At 33.7% G+C, this 12,134-nt stretch overlaps 2 protein-coding genes across 6 annotated transcripts; one reads left to right on the top strand and one right to left on the bottom strand.

The window, feature by feature from the left end:
- The first annotated feature begins 759 nt into the window (after positions 1 to 759).
- On the top strand, positions 760 to 3,254 carry LOC7472576 (uncharacterized). 5 transcript variants are annotated; one of them, XR_002981279.2, is made up of 5 exons: positions 760 to 922; positions 1,008 to 1,195; positions 1,274 to 1,436; positions 1,527 to 1,814; positions 2,882 to 3,254. XR_002981279.2 is itself a non-coding variant. In XM_002305966.4 (4 exons), exons 1-4 carry the CDS (start codon positions 845 to 847, stop codon positions 1,746 to 1,748), a joined length of 651 nt encoding a protein of 216 aa, XP_002306002.2. In that variant the 5' UTR covers positions 760 to 844; the 3' UTR covers positions 1,749 to 2,131. The 5 variants fall into 5 exon arrangements, 2 of the variants coding, with proteins under 2 accessions (XP_002306002.2, XP_024454794.2); XR_002981281.2 differs by lacking the exon at positions 2,882 to 3,254 and adding an exon at positions 2,485 to 2,708; XR_002981278.2 differs by lacking the exon at positions 2,882 to 3,254 and adding an exon at positions 1,923 to 2,131.
- LOC7472575 (beta-amyrin synthase) lies at positions 2,922 to 10,986 on the bottom strand. Its single transcript, XM_052451959.1, has 19 exons — positions 10,859 to 10,986; positions 10,504 to 10,749; positions 10,027 to 10,212; positions 9,846 to 9,935; positions 9,380 to 9,577; positions 9,179 to 9,263; positions 8,908 to 9,074; positions 8,577 to 8,765; positions 8,306 to 8,419; positions 8,092 to 8,211; positions 7,791 to 7,913; positions 7,613 to 7,711; positions 7,432 to 7,488; positions 7,318 to 7,364; positions 7,089 to 7,232; positions 6,818 to 6,995; positions 6,568 to 6,648; positions 5,623 to 5,706; positions 2,922 to 3,068 (listed from the first exon to the last, which is right to left on the bottom strand). Exons 2-19 carry the CDS (start codon positions 10,699 to 10,701, stop codon positions 2,952 to 2,954), a joined length of 2,277 nt encoding a protein of 758 aa, XP_052307919.1. The 5' UTR covers positions 10,702 to 10,749; positions 10,859 to 10,986; the 3' UTR covers positions 2,922 to 2,951.
- Positions 10,987 to 12,134: the final 1,148 nt, after the last annotated feature.

Here is a 12,134-nt window from a genome sequence, read left to right as displayed (position 1 = left end):
TCAAAAGATTTGGAACCGGCATGTACATTAAATCAATTTTTTTAGACTGTATTTGAATTTAATAAAATAAGCATTATAAATAAAAATAAAATTTAAATTTAGCAATTTATTTAAAAAAATTTATTTGATGGTAAAAATAGTTTAAGATCAATTTTACATAACAATTGAAATTATATTCCTTTGGAGATGATTTTAAAAATATTTTTAGATCTCATGTATTGATATAAATTTAATAAACTCTACTTATATGCACGTGGGTTTTGGAGTTGAAGAAGTTAATAAATACAAATTTGGCAAACTTGTTTAACCATAAAAATTAAATTCTTAAATAATATTTAGTTAGTTTCTCAAAATAAAAAAAATGGAGATAGATATCATAAATGTGTTAAGTTGAGAAAACAAAGATAAATATATAAAAAGTACATTTATTCTGGAGATAATTTTAGAATGAATTTTTTTGTTATTTTAAAATAAAAAGCATAGAGATGACATGTTTCTATAAAAAAATATATATTAATTTTATTTCTAATATAACCCTGCAAAAAAATTCTATTTCTAATATAGAAACAAAAAATTTTGATTTATCTTCAATATTTTCGTCTCATTTTTCTCGAAATAGTAACCAACTTGTTTATATATAATTAATTAATCTTATATCAAATTCATTTACTTATTTTTCCATAAATATGAATATCTATCAAATTAAATTTTAAATTAAGTTAATAATTAAAATTGGCGTTTTCTCCGGCCAGAACAACTACATATAAACCCCCAAATTCAAATATCATTCTCATTTGTCATTTTGAAGAAGCAAAATTGAAGAACCCTTGCGTTTATAGTAACAATGGCGCTTTCCTCTGCGTTTCGAGAACGACTGGAGCAAATGGAAAGTACCAGAAATCAACGTCTCTCTCTTCTCCAGGTCACTCCCAATCTTAAACCCTAATTAACCTTAACTTTCTGTTTGGTTTCCGAGAAAATAAAAAACAAAAAAAAAATGGTTGCAGGCAGAGAAAGAATTGCAAACGAGCAAGTCTCAGGTGTTAGCATCGAAGTTGGTAAATATTCGGTCTATTGAACAAAGGTGTTTGGTTCTTGTCCACAAAATTGCATTTCAGAACTTCAAAATCTTGGTTCTTAAATCGGAAATCGAGAGCCTCGATGCTAAATACGATCCTGATTCACAAGAATTCAGGTAAAGATGATAGTAATTAATTTCGTTTGTTTATATTTTAAAATGTAAGAATTGAACTGAATTTGGATTGGGTTTTAGGGTTTTGAAGAGTGAAGTGGAGGAGATAGAGGAGAAGGAGAAGGAGAAGGAGAGGTTTTATCAAGTAAAAGGTCTTGATATGAAGGCTTTTAGCGAAAATGTGGATAAGTTTGTTAAGGAATCTCGTATTCAAGTGAATGAGTTACGGAATCGTGTGAATGAGGTAAGGATTCAAGTAGTATTTTGATTTGCTAAGGATTCAAGTCACGGAATCATCTTTATTTTAGTTTCGATTTGATGTTTCTTTGATCAGCTTAACTCAATATTCATAAAACTTCAAGGGAACAATGGGTTCTTGAGCAATTCTGAGATAGCTGAAGCAGAGATGAGAAAATCGCAACTTTTTGCTGTAAAGGAGAATTTGGACACAAGTTTGGCTTCGAACTACCAATTGAGATCACAGTTGAAGAAGGAGCTTGATAATGTTTTGATCATAAGAAATCAAGAGAGAAGGAAAGTGTCCCAGTTTCACTGAAAACAAAGGTTTAATCGAGTAAACAATCAGAGGGTGTCACGGCCATGAATTAATTTTCTGAAACATGTAAGTGATGCTGCCAGATCCTTTCTTAAGTTGTTACAAATAGTTTTATGTGAGATGTGTTCGTTACTTTTAATAGTAAGCATTTCTCTTGATGATTCTCGTTAATAGGGATGAGGAAACTGCTTGAATGTTGAAGTTTATACAATCGGCTACTATATGTTTGCTTACAATGCATTGTGGAATACGGAAGTTTGTATAATCTGCTATAGTTTATCGTGCTTACATTGTGTTGTGGTCGTCCTTCTGGGCATTGGACAGAATAAAAAGTTGAGGAGAACCTTACATCTTAAGTGATTTGAATGATTGAAGAATTTTAATCTTCCTTCCATTTGCTATTATCTACTCTATAAATCGAGATTAGGAAACTTTGCACGACTTGCTGATTGATTTTTGTACAATTTGGTCTCGTAGATCATTTGAGTTGTTAGCTGTAGATTAACATGAATAAGAAATCACATTTTATCTGGATACATTAGACTCTCCAGAATTGAAAACGAGGGAAAAGGAAACAGAACAACTGGAACTGAACTCAAACGATACCATTTTTTCCTTGGAACTAGAAAACAATTTAAATAACAGAGGCTTCTGTTCTACACTTAACGAATGAGAATACAAGTTTAGTTTCTTATCAAAACAAGTTTAGTTTCATGAAGTTTGCTTTTAACTGCAGCTTAAAATGGAGAGACTCTTCCAATAAAAAAGGAAAACAAAAAGGTGAGATTCTTCCAATAACTGCAGCTGTGTCATTCCAAAATTACCCATTTTAATCCCTGTGTAATTGTTTATTCATGTCCGAACTGTGGAATCATAGGAAATATAAGAAAATAATTAAATTTAGTTCATTGATTAAATTACAGAACATAGTTTAATTTAATGTTATTACTTCTATATTTGATGCAAACAAATTTAATCTTATGAAATTCAATTTAATTCTTCATAAGATTTATGCTAAACACGATGTCTATGCTTGGGTTATACATTTATTTATTTCTTAAGAAATTCATGTACATGTTTAATTTTACTGTAAGATACATTCTGAACAGTGTAAGTAATCGTTTTTTCCATAGAAATGTCTCTAGATGATGTAAAAGTGATCCTATTCCTCTGCCAAGCATTCCAAGATGCAAATGGAGCTTCTTAAAGCCTTCGAAGGTGTACACGCTTACGATATTCTCCAAGGGCCCATAGCGGAAATATGTTCTTAAATGATGCATAATGTAGCATGCAAGTCCTCAAGGAGGCCCCGGTGATTTGCTGTGAGAAAGAATTCACGGTTAAGAGTTACAGGGACAATTAAAAGTAAAAAAATAAGGAAAATTGTCCTGACCCTCCGTGGTTATTTTTTTCCCTGTCTTCAGTTTCTTAAAAATTACCGTTTATATCCTGCAACAACTCGATTTCTAAATATAAATGGAAAGATCAACCTACCGTTCAATTAAAGATTTTTATTGAAATTCTAAAGTATATAGCTTAACTAGTCAGATCCTGGATTTATTTTTCAGAGATTATCAATTCGAGTCTCACAAATCTTAAAATCACTAGAAGTTTACATGGTCGTTAACTTTAGGGTCTATAAGATTAGTTAAGGGTGTACAAGCTGACCCGGATAGCATGACTATTGAGACCAAATCAAAACCTATGTTGAGAGAGGGTTGTATTTGCTATGCAGCTACAGCATGACAAGAATTACAAATAGATAACCAAGGAAGTATACAATCACTATGATAAATATGTTTACAAGGCGTCTCTCATGCTTCCGGTGATGAGGTTTTTAGCAGGCATCGATTCAATCACGGATTTTGGGAGTCTTGATCGTGCATCTCTCACAGATTTTTGGGGGCTTTGATTCACATTTTGGAGAAGGTACCGAGTCTTACTTGGATATCACATCAAATTGAACAAAACCCAAAATTGATTTTGGGTTAGATCTGCTGAAAGACTGGAGCTTCTTGTGTTGTTTCATTTGATTTCACGACATGTGGGATAAGGGAAGATGATTTGGTTATTGATTTTTGGTTTGCTGATGGGAGATTACCACCAGATTATCGTCCTTTGGAGTTGAGCAATCCAGGGCAATGTAGTCCTCGTTCTAGCACTGAAGGGGAGTTTGTTTTCCATGCAAGTAGTATGAATGAATTGGATTTGACAAGCTCGTGTGTTACAAGGGATTTAAAGATCTGTTCTCCATGCAGGTCAAATTGTTCTCACAGTTTTTTTCTTGTCTAGTCCACATACTAAGAATGCTGATAGAGTATCCACAACTTGCTCTGGGACGCATGTGGGCTACAATCATCTTCTGGGAAGCAAAGGCGCAACTTGCGCAGATTAGCAATCATAATCGATTTTCTGGTGTGGGTTTGTTGTTGATATCAGCTAGTGGGTGTGTTCTTCAATGATTGACATGGAATTGGAAATCCTATGCAACGTTTGCAATTGCAATATTGTTAATTTGTCAGGTTACTGCTCATGTCATGTGGTGGCGTAGAAAGGAAAAGTAATGAGAATCAGCTAATTGCACCAAGTATCAATTAGAGGTGTTAATTTAGCCAATTACAAGATAAGAGTCAAGGAGCTTAAAGAACATTCATTGGGTGAAGTCAAGCTTTAGAAAGGGATCAAGAAGCTTAAAGAGACATTCATTAGGGTAAAGTCAAGCTGTCAAGCTTTCAGAAAGGGTCAAAAAAACTTAAAAAGACATTAAAAAATTTGGATGAGGTCAAGCTTTCAAAAGTAAAGTAATAATCAGATTTTAATTAATTTAATCCATGTAAAGAAATGAACAAGTTTAAGTCGAAATGAACATGTTTCAGTTTTTTATTTTTAAAGCACATTTTATGGATACAAAACATAACTTTTGATTTAAGTGAATCGGGTTAAAATTTTATCAGAACATTCTAAAAGCCTTATTTTTTATAGAATTAAAATTTTATATATCAAATATTAGAAAAGCCTTGTGATAAGGTCCAAAAATTATTGTGCGAGATTTATATTATTTTTCTAATTGATTTAAGATATTTTTTTCTATTTGGATTAATATTTTTATATTATTTTTTCAGCCAATGTTTTTATCTAGTATAAATAAAGTTATTTAATTTTTATTTAAGTTTTATTTTTTAATTTGACTTATTTCATAATAATATTATGTGCACAAGGTTGCTTTTATTTTAGGTTTTTGATTGAATTTTTATTAGAATTATTAAATATCAATTATTTTTATAGTGTTTTTTCTATATTTTCAGTTCATGATTTATTATTATAATAGGGTTGAGATTTTTTTCATTTAATAACTTCGGTAACTTGATTCATGTCATTATTGGGTCAAATGTTTATCAATTTTATTTTAGTTTTTTTTTTTTATATGTTTCTATTGTATTTATGGATTCTAGATTTTTTACTCTCGAGGTTTGCATAAGAAAGAAAGAAGGTGGCAGCTAGGGTAGAATAAAAATGAGTTTCTACAGCTATAGCTTTTTAAGCTTTATGCAATTATATATTTTTAACGGGCTATTTAGTTATTAATAAAAAATATAATAATAATCTTGTAAATATTTTTTTTGGCAAGCATGAGTGAATATGTACAGTGTTATCAACTTTTTAAGGGTCTGAATTGTAATTTAAAAAAAAATGAAGATAAAATTAAAAAAAAATTACCAAATTATAGGAGGGAAATAGTAATTTTCCTTGAAAAATATCATGGAAAATTATAATTGTAGAGAAATTCTTTCTTTTCCTACATTTGACCTTTTTAGTTTGTAGATTGAAAAGAACGAGAGAAAGAAAGCTAAAACCATATAATAGCAAGCCATACCTGTTGTGGAAACTCGCCGTTCTCCATCTGTGAGTTGATAAGCAGCCTTGCTGCTTGATGTAAAGGAGCTGGATCTTTCTCAGCCTGTTAGGAAGACCGGGAAAAAGGTCAACACTTGCACTTTCTGAGAGAAATAATAGAGAAGACAATTCTTTGGCAAACTATTTTATATGCAATAACTTAAACTCTACAAGGTAGAATTGCATAATGGATGAACATGCTAACATTTTCACCATTACTTCAAAGAACTCATAGTTCAGAGCTATTCTTGTCATGATAATTAGGTTCTGTCGCAGCTTGATAACCTTGCTCCAAAGACCTTCCAAGTCAATATAGCTTTCCTGTATTGAGGACCTTTTCTAATTTGAGATTGTTGTTGAGTGGCATGCTAGCCGAGACATTTTTTTTCCCTTGAAGAAGTTTTAACAGGATGTCTACATCAGGGAAACCAAATGGAGTAGAGGCATGAATACAGTACTTGTATTGTAATGGAATTCTGATAAATCTACCTAACAAGAAATGAAGTTTGCAGGCTTATGCAGAGTTCTAGCACTAGGGCTGCTAGGAAGTAGGGAGATTACAAGTGGGGATAATTTTTAGATTGAATTTTCCAAGGACTATTTACCAATATTAACCCCGAAAAAATTACATGAATCGCTTTTAGAGAGCAGGAAATCAGAATCAATTCTTCATACCAGTATTCCAGTTTGGTGTTCTAAGTTAGCAGGAGATGTTGGCAGCATATATCTGTCCTAGTTTGTGCGGTAATCAATTTTTTCAGAGGCAGATCAAAGTTTCTGTGTTTAGATAGTTGGTTTGTTCTTTTGAATTTATATCAGACCTTGTAGCAGGTTTAGTGGTGAATTTTCATCATCAAACAGACTGATTATACTGATGGTTTTCATATTAGAGAATGATTATAATGAAATTTAATCCACTACTCACCTGTCCTGCATAAATAAGACCCATCATTGCCCATGCTGTTTGTACAACATTTGATTTGTTTCCTTCTATCTCTGTATACTTCTGTTTGGTCAGACATTCCGAACCAGCTGTTATAACCTCAAAAAAATTGATGGGGAAACTAACTTTTTGAAACAATTTTCCAGGTGTCCCATCCAGTAATAGGGGTAACTCGATTCTACTAGTAGCTGGGAACTGCATGAACAAATATGTAACGTAATGGGGTATTTACCGAGTTGGCGCAAGAAAGATAGCTCTCTCCCCAACCTCCGGAGTTGTGCTGTTTTGACAGCAGAAATTCACAAGCTTTCCGAACTGTCCTGCTATTTCTGTACGTCTTTCCAACAGAAGCTAGCCCTTTTAATGCAAAGTATGTTCCATACGTGTAGCAAATCCCCCAATTGCCATACCTGCCATCAGAACAGCATCTAACTAATTTCTTTGTTCTTGCTTGCATATTTATGATTTTCTCCATTGACTGTTGATAGGATACCAAAAATTACCAAGAACCATCGCTCATCTGTGCATCTTCGATATAACTTGATGCGTTGGCCACAGAAACTTCTATCTCTTTGCTTCGGTATCCAGGATGTAAGCGTTGGAACAATACAAGAACCTGGATGGCAGATGCCGTGCATTCAACATACCTAAACCACAGAAAAGTGACACTAATCTGCACCTTTTTTGAGACGCATGAATGTTTATATAAAGGATAAGGTGGATTGTACATACTCGGTTTCAACCATTACATCACCAAAAGCTTGAGTGGGATTTAAGACCTGAGGAAGACGGCATCACAGAAAATAATTCCAAGTTGATTTAAAAGAAAATCTCCCAAAATATTACCTCCAACCACCTCTGCCCTCTTGCTGGCTCCCAAACAGAGAAACCACCATTTTTGCTCTGGCAAAGGAAACAACAAGCATGAGAGCTACGATAAGAGCTTATCACAACCAGGACAATTTATCTGTGCAAAACATGTCTGTACAGTAGCCTTGATGTCGAAAAATAAATTAGACATTCATACTTGTAAAGATAGGAGGAAATCTATAGCATTATGTAATCTTTCGGTATCAATTGTTTCACCGACAATTTCTGCTGGCATTTGTGAAAGTAGGAGTAAAGCCTGCAAAAGAAGGATTTTTTTCTTACAAACCTAATCTTTACAGTGTTAACTCCTAAAAAGACGAACTGAACTTGTTTACCCTTAGCGCTTCAGCTGTGCAATCTGAGACTTGCCAACCATGATCTTTAACAGAGAGAGTCCACGCTCCTTTAGAAATATGACGATACATGCTCCTGAAGTCTCCATAAGCATTTTCTTGAATCTGAGGATATGATTGTAAGAGAAAATAAACAAGGAGATAATATAACACTGGTTTTTTGACCAATCACTTGCTCTGATTCTGAACGATGGCTGTGAAGCTATGTTAAAACAACTAAAGAGTAAGATGCCGGACTGGGCGAGCCAATAAATTACGATTTCTTTTGGACTCAGGAACAAACCTGTGACAGTTTCAGGAACTCGTGTGCTTTTCTGAGAGTAGAGCCATATTCATCAACAAGATTACTTGCGATAATAGCTTGAGTAGCAAAAGCAGCATCCCACAACTGACTGCCGATACTCTGTTTGTAAGCAACAAGTTCAATGTTTACGTACTTGTTAATTACTGACATTTTTTAATTATGGCAGCTGAATCACAGCTTATAAACATCAAACCTGCGTTTTCATTCCATCTTCAGCAAGCCATAGAATATCAGGAACTCTAGCAAGGTGAAATTTGAATGCATCTGAAGTGGGGTCCTCTGCCCAGCAAGCCATCATGTTCAAGGACTGAAAATATATGTATATCTAACATGGTCATTATTCATATTCCTGCATAATAAGAACTCAAGCGAGTCTAGTCTAGTAAGAATTGAATCAGCTCCCCCAAGAAGCAAATTCCATCACTTCAGTTTGTGAATGATTCACCTATGTTCTACAAGAATACCTTCTCTATACTAGCATGAGTCATATATCTAGTACTCTCATCTTCATAGTGAATATGCTTGATTGCTTCTTGTAGAGCCTGCTCTCTCAGCTTGGAGAAGGGCCATTGTTTAAGAAGCCTCTCACTCAGGTAATGAACACCATCTAGAAGCAGATTTTGAGCAATAGAGCGAGAGGTGTAAAGATCCTCCTGCACCATTTTCATCAGAATTGCAAGTAATAAAACTTCTTGGAACTAGTCATTCGAAAATAGGACAGTAAGAGGGAAGTACTTCTTTTGCTGGTCCAGATTATTCTTAATAGTTACATGAATTACAGGACAAATCAATTACCTTTAAGCATAAATGACGTGCTTTATTCCAATCTATTTCTTCATAGGGCTGAATGTAAAGTTCACCTCTCAGTTGCAAAATGAGATCGGTTATCGGTCCAACGAATTTCTTACCGTACAGATAAGACATGGGCGTGTAAACTGTGCGCAAATGACACCACACCTTTCCTGCATTTCATATGACAGACAAAAATTAGAAGAAATCTCCTTTGTATTAAGCCTTACTATAACCAAGTTTACTGAAGTTTTGTCTTCATTAACTAGATAATCACCTGGACTAAAGGGAAGAAAGGAAGGGAATAGCAAGAATTCTGGAGGCACTGGGTTGCAGCCTGACCACTCGTACGTTCCAAGTACCTTTGCAATAACAAATCTTAACATTAATCAGAGCTATTAATTCTTACAGCTAGTTAACATACTATTTATATGCTACGCTGGCTTAAAGGGAAAAAAATGATTTTGAATGCTATTACCGAAAGATAAACCTTTCCCCAGGCAGGTATCATTGTGGCTCCCCCATGATCAAGTACCCATTTGCGGGCCTTTGTGACAGCCCCATCTCCGCCTCCTTCGGGTCCTTCTCCGAGCAAACGCAGGGCAACATAATTAAGTGCCGTGCCCAACATTGTGCTATGGCTCTCTATATGGAATCCCCACCCACCATCTTCATTCTTTACAGATCACACGTTCACATGTTGTTCAGCAGACATATATTGAAATTGAAATATTAGTAGAAATCATGGGCAAATCTTTCAAAACTCAAGTTAATTTGTGTTTATAACAATCAGTTTAAGTTGGGATATAGCATGTTTCTCAAATACATCCGATTTGAACACAAAATTGGATGGACACGTTCGGTCCAACACAGATTCAATGACTTTGTGTAATAAATTCAGACACTTAATAATTCATCCAAAATATATATATACACACAATTACTTGATGATTATAGATATAGCGAATAATTTCCTTCTTGTGTTCTGATGATAGAACGGTATCAAGGCTTCGACTGAGGTAGAGGACCATGATCTGCAACAATATATAGCACCTTTGTAACAACAATATTTTAAGAAGCTAGCTTAGAAAATAGATCCACCATTACAGATTTACTTCGACGTACCAATGGAGGCATTAAAAATAACGGGCCAGAAAATTCCGCAGGCCAGTGTCCATCACTTGCTTGGATCGCTGAGGTGAATCGAACAGCTTTCCTCAAAGCAGTTTCAACTTTTTCACGACTTATTTCTTCTCCGTTTCCTAATCTCACTGGTGGGATTCTTAGATCAATTTGGTTTTCCTTGATAAGCTGTGCTTGTAAAAAAAAAAAAAAAACCTAACATTTATCAAGAGGCTTTTGAGTTATAGAATGTGTTTAATGGTCTCGTGCTTCCTTACACCTACTGCAAAGAAGAGAGGACGGGACTCCAATTTCAAACCCATCTTATTAAGTAAGGCAATATTGTCATTACCAGAAGAAGAAGAAAAAAATAGAAAAACTAGCAAGGAAAGAAGAAAAGAAAACTAACAAAATTTCTTTGGATTATTTATTCTAAAAATACTCTGACTAGTAGCGTGAGAGAGTTTATTCGGAGCTCACCTGGAAATTCTTAAGAACATCACTGCTCGCTTTAGTATAAAATCGATTTAAGCGAAACTTTTCTCTCGCCATTTCAACTTGTGCTTGTTCCTCTGGTGTCCAAACATTCGGTTCAAATCTCCATATCTGTCTACCAACAAATTTGTTTGTGCTAAACAACCACGGACCATCACCTTCAGCTACCTCAAGTCTCCACATATCCCTTTTGTTTTCTTGTTACACGATGGGTCAAATTCCTTGCTGAAACTTCACAATAAGATTCGCCATATATGTTAGAGAATTTATTTTGCATAGATAAGTCTCCAATATATGTAATTAGTAAAACCAAACTTAAAAAGCTTGATGACTCCCTTACATAATTTAGATTCGCAGCAAGCGCCACGGGACGATCACTGATCGAAGAAGAATTGAACATTGAAAGAGAGCTGAAATGCTTTTGATGGATTCCCTCAAGTCTAGTAAGACAACCTGATAAAACATGCAAATCATAGATGCATATATATAGTCGATGTTTCACTACATCGTGGCTAAAGACAAAAGGATGATGAATCATATACATGGTACCAATCCTTTTCAGACGACGATGATTCTTATGCATGATCTGTCAAAGACAAGATTCGCATGTTGATAACTAAATTGCCACGATGAGAACGATCTATTGTATGTAACCTTCATAATTATAGTAATAACGTGGCTAAACTTCAATTTTGCTTGTATAGTAGATTTATCAATATCAATGTTCCACCTTTACAAGGTTCCAAGGAAAACTTCATTGGATCAGGCTTTTCCAAGACTAATTACTAAGTTGAAACTTCGGAGATGGATTGTTGTACTTGAAGATCACGATTGCCTGCAAAATCAGTTTTTCTTTTTTTTTTAGATGTGGGGACCTCCAATCCTTAAGTTACTTAAGATGTATGAAGAATTTAACCTTACAGGTTATGTGTTCGATATTGATGAGAATTGAATCAAATAATAAATGCAGGTGCTGTGAAAAAAAAAAAGTATATGTGTAGTGAAATGAATTGATTCATCTTTACCTCTTGTTTTATAAGAATTTTTATACCCTTGACTTGCATGGAGGGAGTGCTAGAGATTGTAAAACATTATCTAGCGCTGTGTTTGTTTCTCGAAAACTGATTTCTGAGAAATTATTTTTCAAACTTTTCTGTGTTTGTTTGTCATTAGGAAAGTTGGTCAACGGAAAATACTTTCCAGTTAAAGAAAAATTTGGCTTGATTTCCAGAAAAGTGTTTTCCTTTTATTTTGGGCGGAAAACACTTTCCGGAAGTTGTGAAAAATTTAGAAATGTCATATTATTTGTTGATTATATCAAATTTAATCCTTAAACTTTTATTGCTATATATATTTTATTTTGAATATTTATTTTTCAATTTCATCCCTTAGAATTTAATTTTTATATTAATTTTGGTCCTTATTTTTATAATTGTTATTTGTTTTTCCCTTATCATTTTTAATTGAAATTTTTTATCTATCAAATTTGGTCCTCATTCTTTTGATTATTACATATTTTATTTGAAATTATTTATGAAATGTTAATTATTATTATTTTAATTTCTTCATCTTTCAATTTTTTTATTTTTTAGATTTGATCTCTATTATTTTGATTA

The sequence above is a fragment of the Populus trichocarpa genome, chromosome 4, assembly GCF_000002775.5.
Source record: "Populus trichocarpa isolate Nisqually-1 chromosome 4, P.trichocarpa_v4.1, whole genome shotgun sequence".
Classification (NCBI taxonomy): Eukaryota; Viridiplantae; Streptophyta; class Magnoliopsida; order Malpighiales; family Salicaceae; genus Populus; species Populus trichocarpa.
This window is presented reverse-complemented; position numbering and strand designations above follow the sequence as displayed.